The sequence below is a fragment of the Scyliorhinus torazame genome, chromosome 3, assembly GCF_047496885.1.
Source record: "Scyliorhinus torazame isolate Kashiwa2021f chromosome 3, sScyTor2.1, whole genome shotgun sequence".
Lineage (NCBI taxonomy): Eukaryota > Metazoa > Chordata > Chondrichthyes > Carcharhiniformes > Scyliorhinidae > Scyliorhinus > Scyliorhinus torazame.
In genome coordinates, this window is record NC_092709.1 from 64036054 (window position 1) to 64058128 (window position 22075).

The 22075-nt window shown below is 49.2% G+C and overlaps 1 protein-coding gene across 1 annotated transcript in view; it reads right to left on the minus strand.

Annotated features, from left to right (window-relative positions):
* Positions 1-22075, minus strand: part of LOC140408487 (scavenger receptor cysteine-rich domain-containing protein DMBT1-like) — a 177148-nt gene that overhangs the window by 75307 nt on the left and 79766 nt on the right. Inside the window, exons 12-13 of the mRNA XM_072495740.1 lie at positions 13916-14230; positions 9229-9543 (exon numbers count right to left, since the gene is read on the minus strand). Coding sequence (XP_072351841.1) covers positions 9229-9543; positions 13916-14230 — 630 coding nt within the window. The remainder of the gene's footprint in view (positions 1-9228; positions 9544-13915; positions 14231-22075) is intronic.

The window sequence follows — 22075 nt, forward strand, 5'->3', positions numbered from 1 at the left end:
CTAGACTTTGAATGGAGTCATTGTCTACACATTTTAGCCCAGTCTCCTCCCAACATAGGCTAATGCAAACAAACAAAGAACAAAGAAATGTACAGCACAGGAACAGGCCCTTCGGCCCTCCAAGCCCGTGCCGACCATGCTGCCCGACTAAACTACAATCTTCTACACTTCCTGGGTCCGTATCCCTCTATTCCCATCCTATTCATGTATTTGTCAAGATGCCCCTTAAATGTCCCTATCGTCCCTGCTTCTACTACCTCCTCCGGTAGCGAGTTCCAGGCACCCACTACCCTCTGTGTAAAAAACTTGCCTCGTATATCTACTCTAAACCTTGCCCCTCTCACCTTAAACCTATGCCCCCTAGTAATTGACCCCTCTACCCCAGGGAAAAGCCTCTGACTATCCACTCTGTCTATGCAGACAACATATTCTTGGCCACCCTGTCTCGAGAGACAATGGGTGCATGCCAATAGGTCACTGATTGGTTTGGCAGTATCTGACTCTCTCATTGCGGTGTCGTCTCATGTCTTGCCAGTTGCTGCGTCTCTTTTCTTCACCTCTTTCACTGACCGGAGATTTGTCTGGTTTGAGGCAGAGTCGGCAGGAAACCCCCAGCAAAACCTGCCACAAATGACACTCAGAAACATTTCCGTTAGATTGGGCCCCAAGTATTTTTGGAACCGAATGTAATAGATTTAGGGCACAATCTAATGGAAAAGTTTGATTTGTGGCGCTTTATGGTGGCGAGTTCCCCACCACTATCGAATGACACTTCTTTGTTGTAAATATTTTTATTGAACATTTTAAAATTTATATCCAAACAAACACAAAAACAAGAACAGTCCCCCGTACCTCCCACCCCCTCCCTAACAGCTGACAGTGACCAGCTCTTTAAAATACATAATAAACGGTTGTCATCTTATGTAGAACCTCCCAAACGACCACCTCAGCATGTATTTAACTTCCTCCAAATACAAAATTCCAGAAGGTTCTCCAGTCAAACCGGGGCATTGGGTGGAGAAGCTGACCTCCACTCCAGCAGAACCGGCCTACGAGCAATCAGCAAGGCGAAGGCTAAAACGCATGCCCCTGCCCCCGACTGCAACTTTGTCAGCTCTGACACCCAGAGTGTGGCCTCTAGGGAACCTGGATTCAACTCCCTGCCTAAGATCGCCGACATGGTGCTGAAGAGCCCAAAAACCTTTGCTAGCTTAGTACATGCCCAGAACATATGTAAGTGATTCACTGGGCCCCTCCCACACCACTCGCACTTATCTTCTACCCACTCAAATGCCCTTGCCCTCGTCAATGTGGTGATATGCATGTACACATTAATGTATATACTCGTCTATTAATGTATATAGTTATCTATATGACCTCCGGCCAGCAGGTAGTGATAGAGATCCACTATGTGGCTTTACAGATCTGGCAGTTGGTAGTAAGTCGTACGAGAGGACAGTCACATTAGACGTAGCTCCAGGAAAATGCACTTATTCATTACCGTTTGTATCGTAGTTCGTTAGTTATCTTTCCACATGTTCATTTTGTCAATATACCATATTACTAGTCAAAGAACTAGATGTTGTGGTGTGTATCATTACCACGACCACAACACAGAACATAACAGTCTATAACAGTCAAGTGAGCCCAATGTACCACTTTCAGTTGGATGAGCACGAGTCTTACACATGACGACGTGGAATTCACTCCCCGTAAGGCCTCACACCACACACCCGCCTCCACTTCATCCTCTAGCTCCTCCTCCCATTTCACCTTAATGCCCTCCAGCGAGGCCCCGTCCTTTGTCAGCAACTTCCGATGGATACCTGAAGTTTTATTCTCCTCCAAACCGGCCAGCAACAGTAACCTCTCCACCAGCGACGCAGGCAACACACCCATAAAACTCAAATAAATCTTCCTCGCAAAATTACTGACTTGCAAGTACCTGATCACCTCGACTGTGCGAGAACATACTTCTCCATTAACTCCCACAAACTGCACCCACCTATCCTCCCATCACCTAAATCTGGCATCCACCCTAGCCGGCTCAAACATAGCCCCTGATTGGTATCATCCTCAACTTCTCCCTGCTTTAAAGTGCTGCTGTAATTGTCTCCATATTTTTAGTGTAGCCACCACCACCGGGTTCCCTGAGAACTTCCTCGGGGAGAATAGGAGTGGGGCCGTCACCAGCACCCTCAATCTCATCCCCTCCCACAACCTGGCCTCCATCTTTACCCAAACCTTCACAACTAATCCCCCCACCAACCCATCACCTTCTCCACATTCGCCGCCCAATAGTAGTAAAGCAGGTTCAACAGCCCCAACACCCCTGACTGCTGGTCCCTCTGTCGGACCACTCGTCAGATCCTTGCCACCTTCCCCTACAAAGAATGCCTTTAGTAGAAACACCGGCAGGCATTGAAACAGAAACAAGAACCGTGGCAGGATATTCATCTTTACCGATTGTACTCGCCCAGCTAATGACAGTGGAAGACTATCCCAACTCTGTAAGTCCACCTTCACCCTGCTCACTAAGCTTGTAAAATTTAGCTTCTGAAGCTGCACCCAATCCCTTACCACCTGCACCCCTAAGTACCTGAAATGTGTGTTCGTCAGCCTGAACGGCAACGTCCCCAAATGAGTTCCCCTGTCGGCGTGGTGACCGGAAAACATTCACTTTTGTCCCAATTCAGTTTGTACCCGGAAAAGCTCTGAACCACTTAAGTATTCCCATATGTCCCCCATCGTTGGGATCGGATCTGTGATGTACAGCAACAGGTCGTCAGCATACAGAGACACCCTATGCTCCTACAGGGGGTCTCCTTCCACTTATCCAAACTCCTCAAGGCGATGGGCAAAGTCTCAATCGGTAACGTGAATAGGAGAGGGGTCATAGAGCACCCCTGCCTCATTCCCCTGTGCAGGTGGCAATAGCCCGAGCTTGCATTATTTGTCCGGATACTAGCCTTTGGCTCCTGGTACAACAACTTAACCCATGACACAAACCTCGTCCTTATCCTGAAACACCCCAGCACCGTGAACAAGTACTCCACTCCACCCAATCAATGACTTTCTCTGCATCCACGCTACAATCATTTCCTGCTCATCCCCCTCTGCCTGAGACAACACCACATCCAACAGGCGGCATACAATGGAAGACAATCGACTACCCTTCACAAATCCCATCTGATCCTCTCCAATGACCTGGGGGAGACAGCCTCCCAACCTGAGCAGCAATACCTTCTCGAAAATCTTTGCAGCCACGTTCAACAACCAGATTGGTTGGCATGACCCACATTCCACCGGATCCCTATCCTCCTTCAAAAGGAGTGAAATGGAGTCTGACTCATTGTTTCTGGGAGCACTCCCCAATCCACCGCATCCTCAAACTCTTCCACCAACCGCGGGACCAGTCCACAAACTATATATAAAACTCCACTGGGAACCTATCTGGCCCCGGTGCCTTCTCCAACTCCTCCCGGTTCTCCTCCTCCACCCTTGGGCTCTCCAACCCCTCCAAAAAAATCAACCATGTCTGAATCGTCCTTCCAGAGGTTCCGAGCTCTATTCACCTTCTCTGGGCCAAAACCAACTCACTCCCCCACTCCCGTATCCTACCTCAACTGGCACACCAGCAACCTATAGCACGATTTAATGGAAAGTTTTAATGGAAAACATGTCCAGTGCTGCCACCCATTTCCCCATCCCCACCCCAAGTCCCCTATCCCCACCACGATAAAGAAAACCGTAGAGGTGAGGATCCACTGGCAGCCACCCAGATGACCTGTCATACGCAAGTGGTAATGCCATACAGAATGATCCATCCCTCCCACTGACCACATGTCCATTATCCCGCAGGATCCGACGGTGTCAGCCCCTCCAGGGTACTTACCCCCCAATGCCTCCCAAGAAAACACCTCAGAGGGGAGGTCTGAGAAGACCACCATATACGCGACACAGCTGTCATCCCCACCCTCTACCAGCGCAGAGACACACATCTCGGTGGGCGACAGTAGTGGTCAGGCTTCTGGGACACATTCTGGTGAGCACTACGTAGTTGCTTTTGCACATCAGGTGGAGGCAGGAACATTCAGGCGAGACAGCAGTCGGAGTTTTTTATAATCTTTATTGTCACAAGTAGGCTTACATTAACACTGCAATGAAGTTACTGTGAAAAACTAATGACTATATATGTTATACTGGAGGTGAAGCCAAAGACAAATGTCCATTTCTGCGTGGACAAAAAGTTCTATTCTATTCAATGAGGGACAAGAGGTGAATGCCACGGATTGACAACAGGGAGTACATGAGTGGAGAGTAAGAAAACTTTGCTCGACTTCAAATAGAGTCAGGAGATACATTTAGGAGGAGGAAAAGATCGCGTACCGTAGAAAGAATCTCTAGTCGGTATTCTGATTGGAGCAGCCCAGAGATGTCTCAACAAGAAAAGAGGTTGCAGCCTGACAAGGTGACAGTGTAGCATGAGTAATGAAGAGCCTTCCCAGACAGAAGTAGATGGATTTGAAGATAGGGTGATTAAAGAGCTAAACTAGGTTACAAACCGGGAAAGATTTTGCGGTATATTGGAAGGTTAATGATAACGGTCACAACCTGCTATGTCACACAGATGGATCTGTACAGTATAGGTGCCCGGTGGGACCTATGAGGCCAAGGCTAAGTTGGTAACTAAAGATTTTGAGGAATGCTTGGGGCGATGCAGAAATCAGGGTAGACTCTCCCACTGCTGGAAAGGTGATTTTGAAGAGATTCTAGCCATTTTAACCACTTATCCTTCGAAATGTAACTCCGTAGATATCAAATTGCTCAAGAGGGGAGTATTCTTGCAACGATGAAAGGAAGCACCAGGAAAATATAGGAAGCTCGGAAATTGAATACATGTGTTTATGGATTAAATAATGCTTCTTGGGTGTTCTGTTGCCACTTTAAGAGAAAACATGCGGGCAACTTTATGATGCGTGTGGACAATGGTTGGGGTGGAATGGGGCGGGTTGAGTACGATTGACTTTGAAGAAAATGTTATTCATCAAAATGGGAAGGAATTTAAAATTGGCAGTCAGCTTCTGGGGCTTCAAATATGTGAGTTTGGAGATTAAGCACGGCGAGTCAGATGTGATTTTACATAAACAGTCTCAATTGGTTAATGTCTGTCCCTTCACAATTAGTCATACCAGTTCCGGCCAGTAAGGTGCGATTGCTGCCAAGGACAAAATGGAACAGCTGAGGAGTCTGAGGACAGTTAAATTGGTTAGGCACAGAAACAAGACCAGATGCAAGTGCGCTGGAACTTAGTCTGGTCATGAAAAATCCAAAGGCGATCTTGCGAGCAAATTCAGGTTCGATTCCCTGCTTGGGTCACTGTCTGTGCAGAGTCTGCACGTTCCCCCTTGTCTGCGTGGGTTTCCTCCAGGTGCTCCGGTTTCCTCCTACAAGTCCCGAAAGACATGCTTGTTAGGTGAATGGGACATTCTGAATTCTCCCTCAGTGTACCCGAACAGGCGCCAAAGTGTGGCGACTAGGGGATTGTCACAGTAACTTCATTGCAGTGTTAACGTAAGCCTACTTGTGACAATAAAGATTATTATTAATCTAAAAACTTTTTTAAAATTGAAAATAGAAGTGTATGCTGAAGTCCCCAGGGTGATCGTAATAATATGAAATTGATCAACCTGGATTTTCCAATGCAGGAGGATTTATGATCTTGCAGAATGGGAAAAGTTGACTCTTGTTATGGGAGACAAAGAGCACATTAATTGCTGAAATCTCTGTTTTTTAAATAATCATTCATGATTATTTACACACAACAACAGTTTATAGAAGAAAGATGACAGTGATTTTCCATCACCCTCCAACACCCCAGATACACTCACTTTAGTGAAGAGGCTCCTGGGACAGTATCTGGTGTGCACCACACAGCTACTCTGGTACAGCAAGTGGAGGTAGGACCACCCAAAGGGGCGGACAGTCAAAGGGCAGGCCAACCCCAGGAACCAGCTGCCATCCAGAAGGGTCTCGGGCTTCTGGAACACACAGTCCCATCTATAGTGGAGATGCAGTCGCAGAGCCAGGGACTATAGAGGGGATGTCGGCTAGCATCCAGTACCTGCAGGTGCAGTTAGAAGAGTCCACCTGCGTGCAGCATCAAGAGGTGGTGCCGACCATACGAGCAACCAGGCCAACACTGCACGGCTGGCGTCCACGGTGGAGGCATTGGGGGCGACAGTCATGCCTATGGATCAGCACGTCCAAGGCATGGGGCATTCTGTGCCAGAGTCACCTGGACATTGCAGTGGTGCTCTTGAGCGTGGCCCAGTCACAGCTGGCCACGGCTGGGAACGTTGATGACATTGCCCAGGCGCTGGCTGACGAGGCGCAGATACAGAGGAAGAGAAAGCCCCAGAAGAAGGCCGTCAATGGAGACCCAGGTCACAGGGCAAGTCACAGCAGGCCGCCTCCACTCCTGCTGTACCGCCTGGGGAACCACCTAGTTGTAGCGTCAGGGCCCGGAAGGCCAGGAAGAAAGAAACCAGTTGTGTTGGCACGGGTGCAGGGCACAGCTTAATTATAGGGGCTAGGGCACAAATTGGTATATATTCGTTCACATTCAACCTCTGTTACCACTGTTACAACCTGTCCCGGTGCTCCTACTGATGTGTGTGAAGGGTGGGCTGGTCTGGGATGGCCTGGGCGGGGGGTATGGGCGGACCCTGCGGGTGGTCTGGGCTTCACACCACCCCCCCACGACCGTCTTCACCACCATCACCCCAGGGATTCGGTGGCACTGTGTGTTGAAATGGTCAGGTCGCATGCAGTGATCTCCCAGGTGGACGGTAGAAATTGCTACCATGGGCAGAAGTCATTCATTGCCAAACAATATGGAGCAGGTTGTCATCATCCTCCAACCCATGGACCAGACCCGCTGTTACTGCCAACCCAGGGCCCCCATCCTGCAGTGCGAAAGGTTTCACAGAGGGGGTTGCAGGCGGGCGGGTGGTGGGAGTGAAGTGGGGGTGGGGTGCGGTGTCCGTGCTCCTGGCCAGTCCCACACACACCCAGTTGGTGAACCTGGAGACGATCAGAGCGCCCCATGCGCGTTGACCCTGGCGCACACGTTGTGTGGTCTCCTGTGCCCGCCTGGCCCCTTGTCCTGCTCATCCTCGCACTCCTCCGCATCCTCCGCGTCGGATGAGGCCTGCCGTTCTTCCTCCTCCTCCAGCATATCGCCCCTCTGTTGCACGATGTTGTGGAGGATGCAGCATGTTGCCACAATGTGGGTGACCCTCTCAGCGTCATATTGGAGGGTCCCTCCAGAGCAGTCCAGGCACCTGAACCATATCTTCATGAGGCCGAAGCAACGCTCGATCGCACTCTTGGTCGCTGCATGGGTGTCGTTGTAATGAGTCTCTGCGCTGGTCTGTGGCCTTAGGAAAGGTGTCGCCAGTCCCGACTGCAGTGGAAAACCCGTCGCCCAGGAGCCAGCCCCCCCAGCCTGCATGTCAGGAATCGTCGAGTGTCCCAGGATGAAGGCGTCGTGCACAATTCCCGAGTGTCGGGCGCAGACATGTATGATGCGCAGCTGATGGTCACATATCAGCTGCACGTTCATCGAGTGGAACCCTTTTCAGTTAGTGTAGAGCAGCCTGTTATCCTCAAGTGCTCGTAGACGGACATGCATCCCATCGATTGCCCCCTAGACCTGGGGCATATTGGCGATGGTGGCAAACCCCACTGCCCGGCATCCAGGTAGGCTCAGTCCATCAGTCCACATTGAAATGGATGTATTGACGTGCCTGGGTATATGAGATCCCAGACAGGTCCCTACTCGGGGCCTGGAAGAACCCCAACGTATAAACGTTCAGGGTGACCTTGACGGCCACCGGGAGTGGGCGTCCTCCCCCATTCCCCAATTTGGCAAACATGTCGCACTGTCTCTCTGCTCAGCCCGAGTCTTCGACTTCCCGGTCCGGCTGGTCCTCGAATGACAGGTGGTGCCGGTATACATGAGGCCTCATGCGGCGCCTCCTCATCCTCGGCCTGTTGGGCGGCCGGCTCTTCATCCTGGGCGGCTGCCTCCTGTCCCTCTGCAGCACACTCCGCTGCTGCGTGCTCCGCTGCTGGAGCTTCCTCCTCCTCAAGCAGCGCCAGCTCATACAGCTGCAGGGCATCCCCCAGGGCTGCAGTAACTATCAGGTCGGCCGCCATTGCTGGTTGAATTCCAATATCCATTGTCTGCAGGGGATCAAAGGCCGACATGTTAGCATGATGCGTACCCCGGTGCCCAAACAGGTCCAAAGGCTACATAGTGGCCCAGGTTGGCTCTGCGGGCTCTGCCCTCGCATGTCCCTACCACCCCCCCCCCCCCCAATCTCGGCACCCCTGGCCTCGTCGGTGGCAGGCACCGTAGGGGCTTCAGGCCCTGGCGTCCACCCCTGATGCCAGGGGTACCGTTGGCTGGCACTGCCTACACCAAGGGTATACACCGCGGCCCCAGTAAGGGCTACTGATTTGATTTGATTTATTGTCACATGTATTGAAGTATAGTGAAAAATATTTTTCTGCGGTCTAGGGAATGTACAAAGTACGTACATAATCGACAGAAAAGTGGGTGTTGCCCTGGGTGGGGTGGGGTGCGGGGGCGGATGGATGGGGGCACCCATATGGCCGAGACCCTCTGCAGAACCAGGGGCCAAAGTGCGTAGTCAGTGGATGCGCAGCAAGACAGCCACGGTAATGTCGGTCCGTGCCTGGGCACCGCCCCAGTCCCGTGGGAGGTCACCCTGCTCCCCACCCTCCACCCAGCCAGTGTCCGGCCCGGTAGCCCGCAGTTGCTTCTCTCTGTGTCCTACCTCCTCTCTCTCTCTCCCCCTTCAGCCACAACGCTGGTTTCACGATTTTTAAAAGCACAAGAGAACCGTGTCATTGGGAACTCGGCCCATCGGAGGTGGAGAATCGCGGAGGTACCTGAGAATACCGGGTCGGACCCGCTACTGATATGCAAACTGTGTTTACTGTACATGTGTTCCGGTACGCATTGATGCTGGTGTAGAGGTGACGGAGAATTAAGATTTGCTGTCAAATTTTGGAACATATTCTCCGCCAATCACATTTCGCAATTTCGCCGTCAATAAACGGAGAATCCCGCCCTTAATTTATCTAGGTCGGCGTGCAAACTAACACATAGACAAGAGGCAGCATAAATACACTGACCTGAACAGAACACTCCTGCATCCTGGCTGTGTGTGCAGTTAGTCCCGGCCCGTGAGTTGATGGAGCACTGGTCAAGGTTTGGCTCGTTCCCATCACAGCTCACATTATACCACCAGATGCTCCCAGTCCCCTCTCCATAGGATGCATCTCTTTCTACTGACAGGGCTGTCCCACAGTTTAACAGTCTGCAGACCACGTTTGCTGCGTTAATATTCCAGCTATTGTCACAGACGGTCCTCCAGATGGAGTTGTGATAGACTTCAACTCTCCCGGAGCACATGCTGCTACCATTCACCAGCTTTACAGGCACTGGACCTGGAAAAGAGATGAGAACAGAGTTAAACTGGTCTGGACCTAAAGGGAGTTTCAAAAGAGATTTCAGCTGAACATTGTAGCTCAGGATCATATCTCCTCACATTGCGGATTAGCACAGAGAACATAGAAGACCAAACAAACAAGAGGAGGATATTCAGCCCCTCAAAGTCTGTGCTACCATTCAATAAGGTCAGGGTATCCTAAACCTTTCCACTCACAGAACCCTTTTGACCCCCCCAAGAGCCAAATCACAAATTTGATTGTTTTCTCGCAATAGGGACAAACGTACACAAACCTAATTGTTGGAAGTCTTCTTGTATGTATATTTTTACGATAATAAAAAAGATTTTGGGCGGGATTCTCTCAGCCCACGCCGGTTTGGAGAATCGCCAGGCCGCGCGCGATTTGTGTGACGCCGCCCCGACGCCGGTTGGCGGAGCACCGGTTGGGGGCTATTCTACGCGGTCCTACCACCAATTCTCCGCCCGGGATGGGCCGCCAAAAAAGCCCGAGACCCACCGGCGCCGTTCACATGTGGTCTTACCCGGCGGGACCTCGGCGTCCATCCTGTCGGGGGCGGCCTGGTGGGTGAGGGAGGGGGATAGGAGGGGTCCGACCCCGGGTGGGGCCTCCACCGTGGCGTGGGCCGCGATCGGGGGTCTACCGCTCGGCAGGCCGGCCTCTCCTGGTGGGGGCCTCTTTTACTCTGCGCCGGCCCCTGCAGCCCTGCAACATGTTGCGTTGGGGCAGGCACGGAGAAGGAAGCTACCGCGCATGCGCGCAGGCGCAGTCGCGCCGGTCGCAGTGCGCATGCGCGCATTCGTGCCAGTTGCAGCGCGCATTCACGTCGGTCGCAGCGCGCATTTGCGCCGGTCACAGTGCGCATGCATGCATTCGCACCGATCGCAGCGCGCATGGAATGAAATGAAATGAAAATCGCTTATTGTTACAAGTGGGCTTCAATGAAGTTACTGTGAAAAGCACTTAGTCGCCACATTCCGGCGCCTGTTCGGGGAGGCTGTTACTCCGCGGAATTGAACCGTGCTGCTGGCCTGCCTTGGTCTGCTTTCAAAGCCAGCGATTTAGCCCTGTGCAAAACAGCCCGGTCGCAGCACGCATGCGCGCCGATCGCAGCGCACATTCGCACCAGTCGCAGCGCGCATTCGCGCCGGTCGCAGTGTGCATGCGCGCATTCGCACCGATCGCAGCGCACATTCGCGCCGGTCACAGCGTGCATTTGCGCCGGTCACAATGCGCATTCGCGCCGGTCGCAAGTCTCGGCAGCTGGAGCGGCGTGAGTTGTTCCAGTGCAGTGCTGGCCCCCTGTAGGGCAGAGGATCGCTACACTTAGCAGTCCGATGATGCCATCATTAAACTCTCTGGTTTTTACGATGGTGTCAACACTCTGCCTTCAGAATGGAGAATCCCGCCTTTTCGTCAATTTAATGGGAGGAGTGTTGCTGTTCCTTTGGTTCAAATGGGGAGTGTGTCGCTGGAATACTAGGTTCACTCACACTCGCTCGCTCTCTCTCCTTTCTCATCCCCCCACCCACCTCGCAGGCTCCATGCTCGCCTTTGCTCCCCAGTCTGCGCTCACCTTGATCGGTACAATTTAGTTTCATGCTATTTCCAGCTTACCCAAAATAAGGCTGCATTCTGATTGGATGAGCTGGGAACAGCATGAAACTTAAATTGTATCGATCTATGGAATCCAGTTTGGGAACCCCTAAAATGGATCATGTCTGATCTGTATCTTCACTCCACCCACCCGCCTAGGTTCTGTATGCTTAATACCCCAAGCCATCAAAAATCTATCCCTCCAATTTTGAACTTTCCAACTGATTCCCAGTATCAGCAGTGGGTTTTTTTGGGGGTGGGGGGGGGGCGGTGGGGGGGGGAAAAGTTAGTGATTTCCACAATTCTATGAGGAAAGAAGTGCTTCCTCTTCATTATAATAACAATAATAATAATCTTTTTTTATGTCACAAGTAGGCTTACATTAACTCTGCAATGAAGTTACTGTGAATATTCCCTAGTCGCCACACTCTGCCACCTGTTCGGGTACACGGAGGGAGAATTCAGAATGTCCAATTCACCAAACAACACATCTTTTGGGACTTGTGGGAGGAAACTGGAGCACCCGGAGGAAACCCACGCAGACACGGGGAGAACATGCAGACTCCATATAGACAGTGACCCAAGCCGGGAATCGAACCCGGGTCCCTCGCGTTGTGAAGCAACAATGCTAACCACTGCGCTACCGTACCACCCATAATGTTCCCTGTCATCCGCCTCAATATCAGGCTCTAATTTTCATCTTACAACCCACCAGAAGAAATGATTTCTCTGGGCAGGATTATCAGGCCACGGGTGGGAACATAGGTGCATAGTGCCCGAAAATGCTGATGTCAGCTAGTGTACCCCTTTCCAATGATGTTCTTGATACTGACCATTTTAGAGGTGGCGGGTTGAGGACTGCCGGGCTGCTCGCACGCATACGTCATGTAGCTGATTAACAATATTATTAACCCCAATTAAATTTGGATGTAATTGGCCCTCGCCCAATTAAGCACCCTCACCCGCGGGCCACTCTTGTCTTTATCCACGACTACCTGAAATCTTATGGAATTATGGTCGCTAAGTCCAAAATGCTCCCCCACTGAAACTTAAGTCACCAGGCCAGGCTCATTCCACATAGTATAGCCCCCTCCCTGATTGGATTGGATTGTCAACATACTGTATCAAAAATCTCTCCTGGACACATCTAAAAATTGCTCTCCATCTGAGCCCTTGGGTGTGAGGGATTACCAGTCAACGTGGGAGAAGTTAAAGTCACCCATCACCACTACCCTGCTTTATTTCACACCTTTTCAGTATCTGACTACACAACTGTTCCTCTGTCTTCTGCGGGCTGTTGGGAGGTCTATAGTACATTCCCAACATTGTGATTTCACCCTTCTTATTCCTGACGTGCACCCATAATTCCTCACTGCAAGATCCCTCCGATGTGTCCTCCCTCAACACAGCTCTGATCTCCCTAATCAGCAATGCAACTCTTTTGTTTCCCCTTCTGTCTCATCTGAAACAATGATATCCCGGAATGTTAAGCTGCCAGTCCTGTCTTTCTTTTAACCATGTCTCCATAATTGCAATTGCAACATAGTTCCATGCAGTAATCTGGGCAGCACGGTAGCATTGGGCAGCACGGTAGCATTGTGGATAGCACAATTGCTTCACAGCTCCAGGGTCCCAGGTTCGATTCCGGCTTGGGTCACTGTCTGTGCAGAGTCTGCACACCCTCCCCGTGTGTGCGTGAGTTTCCTCCGGGTGCTCCAGTTTCCTCCCACAGTCCAAAGATGTGCAGGTTAGGTGGATTGGGCATGATAAATTGCCCTTTGTGTCCAAAATTGCACTTAGTGTTGGGTGGGGTTACTGGGTTATGGGGATAGGGGGGAGGTGTCGACCGTGGGTGGGGTGCTCTTTCCAAGAGTCGGTGCAGACTCGATGGGCCGAATGGCCTCCTTCTGCACTGTAAATTCTATGAAAACTATGAAACTAAAAGATGCTGACTGGAATTTTCAAGTTGCCTCCAGTTTCTCATACTGGAAATGAACAGTTTAATGCTTGAAGGTGGGCTCCCAAACAGCCTTGTAGAGCATCTCCCGTACCAGCCTCCACGAACAGGCGCCGGAATGTGGCGACTAGGGGCTTTTCACAGTAACTTCATTTGAAGCCTACTTGTGACAATAAACAATTTTCATTTCATTTTCATCTCCCCTCCCCCACAGTAGTGGGCTGGTTGCAAAATCTAATTTTTATTTAAAGCTACCAAAGGTTTGGTGAGAGGGTACCTCCATGTTGAGGCGCCTTCCCTATTCCTTAGTATCCATTGTGGCCTGATGGTCTTCTAAAGCCAGAAGGTTTCTGATTGGCCCTCCAGCTCCGGGCATTCACCCGCCACTGTCCATGCCAATTGAGTGGGCACCTCCGTGAAAATTCCAAATAGCAACCATTTCCTCCCAATGGAGGATTCGGAACCCAGAATCTGTGCCAACTTCTGTTTCCCACTGTTGGAAGGAAAATCCAGTCTTCTCTACCTACCGTATCAAATCCTTTAAACATATCAAATACTTCAATGAGATCACTGTTTCATGTTCTGTACTAAGTGGAATCAAAGCCTCGTCTCTGTAAACTGTACTTGTCCCCAGTATCATTCTGCTAAACATGTGTTGCATCCCCTCCAAGGTCAATAGGATTACTGGACAAGTAACCCAGAAGAAAATGAAAGTTTGAATCACAAGAGCAAGGATTGAGAACAAACACACATAAGGCGCATGTTAAATCTCGAAGCTAAGTAAATCACTCCACTCACCTGAACAGGTCACTCCAATGTCCTCACTGTGTGTGCAGTTCTTCCCCACCTGTGGGTTGGCAGTGCACTGATCGAGGGAAATCTCGCTCCCATCACACCTCACATCTTTCAACCAGATGCCCTCAGTCCCCTCCCCATAGGTGGTACTGTGTGTTACTGACAGGGCTGACCCACAATTCAACACTCTGCAGACCACACTTGTTGCGTTAATATCCCAACCATTTGCGCAGATAGTTCCCCAGCTGGAGTTACGATAGACCTCAACTCTCCCGGAACACATGTTCGGACCGTTCACCAGACGTATGGGCACTGGACCTGGAAGAGAGATGGATATATGGTTAAAGTGATCTGTGATTCACTGGACATTCTGTGGAGTCATCAGCTGGACATGGCAGTCTAGGTTTCAATCTCCTATCAATAAGATTTACTGCAGAGAACATTTATGAGCTGAGGAATAGGAGGAGGCCAATCAGTCCTCTGCTCTGTACTGTCATTCAATTAGATCATTACTAAACTGCATCTTAATTCCATCTACCTGACTTGTTTCCACCACCCTTAATATCTTTACAACCAAAATGTATCAAAAGCAAAATACCGTGGATGCTGGAAATCTGAAATAAAAACAGAAAATGCAAGAAATACTCAGCAGGTCAGGTCACATCTGCATAGAACAGAAAGCCAATCAACTATCATTTGAACTGGGCAAGTTAAAAATGCAGCAGTTGGGGAAGAAGGAAAACAAATCAGGAGTGCTGGTATGGAAGGCTTCATCATTAAATTCCATCAATGAGAATCTAAAAAGAACACTTTTCAGACCCTACCTGTCTTCTCTTCATCATGGATATCCAATTACTCTGCATTTTAACTCCCCCAAAAGAATGGCCTGGGAGCTCTCTATTTTTCCCTTGATTGGAGGCCTAAGCAGCACCACCCTCTACAGCTTACCTGAACATGAAGAACATCTCCTTAAACTCAACTCGCTTTACATAAATGGTGTTGCTATAGATACCCACATGAATCTCAGCTATGCCTGTCTTTTGTGGGATATATGGAACATTCTTTCTTCCAGTCCTAAATAAGCGCCGTCCCTCATCGTTTTTTCTGATACATTGCTGACTGTATCAGGCCTGTTTTCTGTTCTTCCCTGAACTGGAACATTTGTTTCCAATATCTATCCATTGCTCAGATTTACACTGTCGAATGCTGTCTCTTTCCTGACCAGATTTCTCTGTCTCCATTTCTGAGGATATTCTATCAACCAATTATAGAATCATAGAATTCCTACAGTGCAGAAGGAGGCCATTCGGCCCATCGAGTCTGCATCGCCCCTCTGAAAGAGCACCCTACCCAACCCACTCCCCCGCCCCATTCCCATAACCTCACCTAACCTTTGGACACGTAAGAGCAATCCAACCAACCTGCACAATCTGCAGACGCGAGGACAGTGTGCAGACTCCAAACAGGTAGTCACCCAATGTCAGAATCGAACCCGACTCCCTGGCATTTAGGTGGCAGTGCTAACCACTGTGCCACCATCTAATATTCATATTAGAGTTCTAAATGGTATAACCACCTTGACTACACTTGCTTACACCCTGTCTTTGCAATGGATGCCATTCCATTCTTCCAGTTGCTCCATCTCCATCATAGTGAATTCGATACCAGCTCTCCCAGCCAGAGAAGAGAGCCAGGAGTGAGACACAGCTAAGAGTGAGTTTGGGAATCTGAATCCAGGTGGGAATTGAATTAAATCAGTAAGGCATCTTTTAAATTTCAGGAGTTTAAATTAATTTAAATTAAGCTAGTATTGTGCAGTGTGGGTTAACAAGGGCTGCCCCACCCACTCACATAACTGGTTGGCAGTTAAGTGTCAGTCACTTAAATCTACATTGATCTAAAAGCAGGTGGGGGAGGGGAGTCAATTCAGGACAGTTTAAAAAGAGCAACTTGTAAACTCACTCCCAGTGAGTTCTCCCAGTGAGCCAGAGAAGACAGTGCCAGGAGTGAGACACAGCTAAGAGTGAGTTTGGGAATTTGAATCCAGATGGGAATTCAAAGCTGGGTGGGGAGGAAGTGCTTTTTATCCCTGGTAAGTGACTGGTAAGTAGTGTTTCTGTTTTTTTCATTGTTATATTTATTTATTTTTTCTTTGTTGTTTTATTTGTTGAAATTGTAGTTGTTGAAGTTAACCGAAGGTTTAAGACATGGCAGGAGATCTCAGACCCGTGTCATGCTCCTTGTGTGCGATGTGGGAGCTCAGGGACACGTCCACTGTCCCTGGCTCCTTCACGTGCAAGAAGTGTGTCCAGTTGTAGCTCCTGTTAGACCGCTTGACGGCTCTGGGGCTGTGGATGGACTCACTTTGGAGCATTCGCGATGCTGAGGACGTTGTGGATAGCACGTTCAGCGAGTTAGTCACACCGCAGGTGAACGATACTGAGGGAGATAGAAAATGGGTGACCAAAAGACAGAGCAAGAGTGCAGGTGTCCTCTGCGGTCATCTCCCTTCAAAACAGATATACCGCTTTGGATACTGTTGAGGGAGATGGCTCACCAGGGGAAGGCAGCAGCAGCGTGGCTGGCTCTGCTGCGCAGCTGGGCAGGAAGAAGAATGGCAGGGCTATAGTGATAGGGGACTCAATTGTAAGGGGAATAGACAGGCGGTTTTGCGGACGCAATCGAGACTCCAGGATGGTATGTTGCCTCCCTGGTGCAAGGGTCAAGGATGTCTCGGAGCGGCTGCAGGACATTCTGGGGGGGGGAGGGTTAACAGCCAGCTGTCGTGGTGCACATAGGCACCAACGATATAGGTAAAAAACGGGACGAGGTCCTACAAGCTGAATTTAGGGAGCTAGGAGTTAAACTAAAAAGTAGCACCTCAAAGGTAGTAATCTCAGGATTGATACCAGTGCCACGAGCTAGTCAGAGTAGGAATGTCAGGATAGAGAGGATGAATGCGTGGTTCGAGAGATGGTGCAAGAGGGAGGGATTCAAATTCTTGGGACATTGGAACCGGTTCTGGGGGTGGTGGGACCAGTGCAAACTGGATGGTCTGCACCTGGGCAGGACTGGAACCGATGTCCGAATGGGGGGGGGTTTGCTAGAGCTGTTGCGGAGAGTTTAATTTAATGTGGCAGGGGGATGGGAACCGATGCAGGAAGTTGGAAGGTAGTAAAACAGGGACAGAAAAGGCAATAAGGGGGAAAGTGTAAGGCAGAGAAGCCATAGTCAAAAATCAAAAAGGGCGACAGTACAAGGAACAGTGACTGAGGGGAGCTCAATGAATAGGACCAGGAATACTAAAAGAAATAAAACGGGAAGTGAAAACATTAATGGTAAGCGACGCGGCAGGTTGTTACATGAAGATAAGGGTTCAACGACAAGGAAAATTAGGAGAAAGGTTAAGAGGAAATATAACTTAGGAGAGGTTACTGATCGAGGTGTTAAGATTCAGAACAAAGGTAAAAAAAAGCCAACATAAGTGTACTTTACCTGAATGCTCGTAGTATTCGGAATAAGGTAAATGAGTTGATGGCGCAAATCATCGTGAATGACTATGATTTCGTGGCCATTACTGAAACATGGTTAAAGGATGGTCGCGACTGGGAGTTAAATATCCGAGGGTATCAAACTTTTCGGAAGGACAGAGTGGATGGTAAGGGAGGTGGTGTAGCTCTGTTATTTAAGGATGACATCCGGGCAACAGTAAGGGATGACATCGGTGCTATGGAGGATATGGTTGAATCCATTTGGGTGGAAATCAGGAATAGTAATGCGAAAAAGTCACTGATAGGAGTAATCTATAGGCCACCAAATGGTAACATTATGGTGGGGCAGGCAATAAACAAAGAAATAACTGATGCATGTAGAAATGGTACAGCAGTTATCATGGGGCATTTTAATCTACATGTCGATTGGTTTAACCAGGTCGGTCAAGGCAGCCTTGAGGAGCAGTTTATAGAATGTATCCGCGATAGTTTCCTAGAACAGTACGTAATGGAACCTACGAGGGAACACGCAGTCCAAGATCTGGTCCTGTGTAATGAGACAGGATTGATTCAGGATCTCATAGTTAGGGCTCCTCTCGGAAGGAGCGATCACAATATGGTGGAATTTAAAATACAGGTGGAGGGTGAGAAGGTAAAAGCAAGCACAAGTGTTTTGTGCTTAAACAAAGGAGATTACAATGGGATGAGAGAAGAACTAGCTAAGGTAGACTGGGAGCAAAGACTTTATGGTGAAACAGTTGAGGAACAGTGGAGAACCTTCAAGTGATTTTTCACAGTGCTCAGCAAAGGTTTATACCAACAAAAAGGAAGGACGGTAAAAAGAGGGAAAATCGACCGTGGATATCTAAGGAAATAAGGGAGAGTATCAAATTGAAGGAAAAAACATACAAAGTAGCAAAGATCAGTGGGAGACCAGAGGACTGGGAAATCTTTAGGGGGCAACAGAAAGCTACTAAAAAAGTTATAAAGAAGAGTAAGATAGATTATGAGACTAAACTTGCTCAGAATATAAAAACAGATAGTAAAAGTTTCTACAAATACATAAAACAAAAAAGAGTGGCGAAGGTAAATATTGGCCCTTTAGAGGATGAGAGGGGAGATTTAATAATGGGAGATGAGGAAATGGCTGAGGAACTGAACAGGTTTTTGGGGTCGGTCTTCACAGTGGAAGACACAAATAACATGCCAGTGACTGATGGAAATGAGGCTATGACAGGTGAGGACCTTGAGAGGATTGTTATCACCAAGGAGGTAGTGATGGGCAAGCTAATGGGGCTAAAGGTTGACAAGTCTCCTGGACCTGATGGAATTCATCCCAGAGTGCTAAAAGAGATGGCTAGGGAAATTGCAAATGCACTAGTGATAATTTACCAAAATTCACTAGACTCTGGGATGGTCCCGGCGGATTGGAAATTAGCAAACGTGACACCACTGTTTAAAAAAGGAGGTAGGCAGAAAGGGGGTAATTATAGGCCAGTGAGCTTAACTTCGGTAGTAGGGAAGATGCTGGAATCTATCATCAAGGAAGAAATAGCGAGGCATCTGGATGGAAATTGTCCCATTGGGCAGACACAACATGGGTTCATAAAGGGCAGGTCATGCCTAACTAATTTAGTGGACTTTTTTGAGGACATTAACAGTGCGGTAGATAACGGGGAGCCAATGGATGTGGTATATCTGGATTTCCAGAAAGCCTTTGACAAGGTGCCACACAAAAGGTTGCTGCATAAGATAAAGATGCATGGCATTAAGGGGAAAGTAGTAGCATGGATAGAGGATTGGTTAATTAATAGAAAGCAAAGAGTGGGGATTAATGGGTGTTTCTCTGGTTGGCAATCAGTAGCTAGTGGTGTCCCTCAGGGATCAGTGTTGGGCCCACAACTGTTCACAATTTACATAGATGATTTGGAGTTGGGGACCAAGGGCAATGTGTCCAAGTTTGCAGATGACACTAAGATAAGTGGTAAAGCAAAAAGTGCAGAGGATACTGGAAGTCTGCAGAGGGATTTGGATAGGCTAAGTGAATGGGCTAGGGTCTGGCAGATGGAATACAATGTTGACAAATGTGAGATTATCCATTTTGGTAGGAATAACAGCAAAAGGGATTATTATTTAAATGATAAAATATTAAAACATGCTGCTGTGCAGAGAGACCTGGGTGTGCTAGTGCATGAGTCGCAAAAAGTTGGTTTACAGGTGCAACAGGTGATTAAGAAGGTAAATGGAATTTTGTCCTTCATTGCTAGAGGGATGGAGTTTAAGACTAGGGAGGTTCTGCTGCAATTGTATAAGGTGTTAGTGAGGCCACACCTGGAGTATTGTGTTCAGTTTTGGTCTCCTTACTTGAGAAAGGACGTACTGGCACTGGAGGGTGTGCAGAGGAGATTCACTAGGTTAATCCCAGAGCTGAAGGGGTTGGATTACGAGGAGAGGTTGAGTAGACTGGGACTGTACTCGTTGGAATTTAGAAGGATGAGGGGGAATCTTCTCAAAACATAAAAGATTATGAAGGGACTAGACAGGATAGATGCGGGCAGGTTGTTTCCACTGGCGGGTGAAAGCAGAACTAGGGGGCATAGCCTCAAAATAAGGGGAAGTAGATTTAGGACTGAGTTTAGGAGAAACTTCTTCACCCAAAGGGTGTGAATCTATGGAATTCCTTGCCCAGTGAAGCAGTAGAGGCTCCTTCATTAAATGTTTTCAAGATAAAGATAGATAGTTTTTTGAAGAATAAAGGGATTAAGGGTTATGGTGTTCGGGCCGGAAAGTGGAGCTGAGTCCACAAAAGATCAGCCATGATCTCATTGAATGGCGGAGCAGGCTCGAGGGGCCAGATGGCCTACTCCTGCTCCTAGTTCTTATGTTCTTCTGGTTTGTCCTCCTTTTTTCGTCAAGGATTGCCCCTGTTTTGTTTCCTGTATCTTTGCAGGGTTCATTTCTATTCTAATTTTTCTCTTGCTTTTGCTTTCGCATTGTAAATATTCATGTTTCTTCCATTCACACCTCCTCTAGACACATCTTTTGTGTTTGTTCTTGATCATTTCCACCAATTTCCAATTGGTTCACAGCATTAACAATATTTGGGGAGAGAGAATCCCAGGTTTCCATTCCCCCTTGTGTGGAAAGGTAATTCCTGACATCTCCCCTGAATGAACATAGAACATACAGCGCAGAAGGAGGCCAGTCGGCCCATCGGGTCTGCACTGACCCACTTAAGCCCTCACTTCCACCCTATCCCCGTAACCCAATAACCCCACCTAACCTTTTTATGGTCACTAAGGGCAATTTACCATGGCCAATCCACCTAACCTGCACGTCTTTGGGCTGTGGGAGGAAACCGGAGCATCCAGAGGAAACCCCCGCAGACACGGGGAGAACGTGCAGACTCCGCACACACAGTGACCCAGCGGGGAATCGAACCTGGGACCCTGGCGCTGTGAAGCCATAGTGCTATCCACTTGTGCTACCGTGCTGCCCTTAAATTTATGACCCCTTGTTCTGTATTCTCCTTCCAGATAAAATCCTTTAAACTTCTCAAATATTTAATTTTTCCACATTTAATTGGATGCAAGTTAGGTTGTACAATCGGTCTTCATTATTTTTCCACCAAGATCAATGTACATTATTGGGACAAGGAAACTCAATACCTGGGGCTGGACTCTTCAATAATGGGGCTATGTCCCCACGCCATTCTCCCATCTGCAGGGGGCTGGCAGGGCCCCCGAGTGATTCTCGCAGCTCTGGCTGCGGATACAGGGCCCTGCACTACCGGTCGGGTGTCCGCGCATGCGCACGGCGACGGACTCGCACCGCGGACCGTGATGGCAGAAGTAAGCCCCCCCGAGATTGCGCGCGCCCGTGGATCGGTGTCTCCCGATCGCTTGCCTGGCCATCTATGAGACCCCCCAGTGAACGATCCCCCCCGCCCCCCCCCACCAGGGTAGCCGCGGACTGAGTCCACAGCCGCCACCCAACGTTCCCGACAGTGGATAGGTGGCTAGAACCACGTAATCAGGAACTCGGCCAGTTGCGCGCAGAGAATCACAGTGGGGGGGGGGGGGGGTGCCTCTGTCAATGGCCCCCTACCCATGCCGAGTAGTTCGCGCACGCGATTCTCGAGCGATTATCCGGGGACTGGAGAATCGCGGGAGCGGCGCCGTTCTGAACTTCTGGGTTGACAACTATTCTCCGCTCCCTGCGCCGAACGCGATTTCAGCGCAGAGGCTCGGAGAATCCAGCCCCTAAAATAGAAAGACAGAACCATGGACTAGTGATCCAGAAGCCTGGGATAATAATCCAGACCCTGGGCCTGGGATGAATGTTTGTGTGAAATTTGAACATTCTCCCTTGTCTGCCTGGGTTTCCTCCGGGTTCTCCGGTTTCCTCTCACACTGTGCAGGTTAGGTGAATTGGCCATTCTCAATTTCCCCTTAGCAGCCAAAGGTTAGGTGGGGTTACAGGGGTATAGTGGGGCCATGGGCCTAGGTAGAGTGCTCTTTCAGAGGGTCAGTGCAGACTCGATGGACTAAATGGCTTCTGCACTGTAGGGTTCTAATCTAAAACCCTCTGGTAGAAATGTAGCTCCTGGGCTCATAATCCCAACATTGTAATGGTAATCCCGGACGCTAGGCTGGTAATCCAGAGGTCAGGG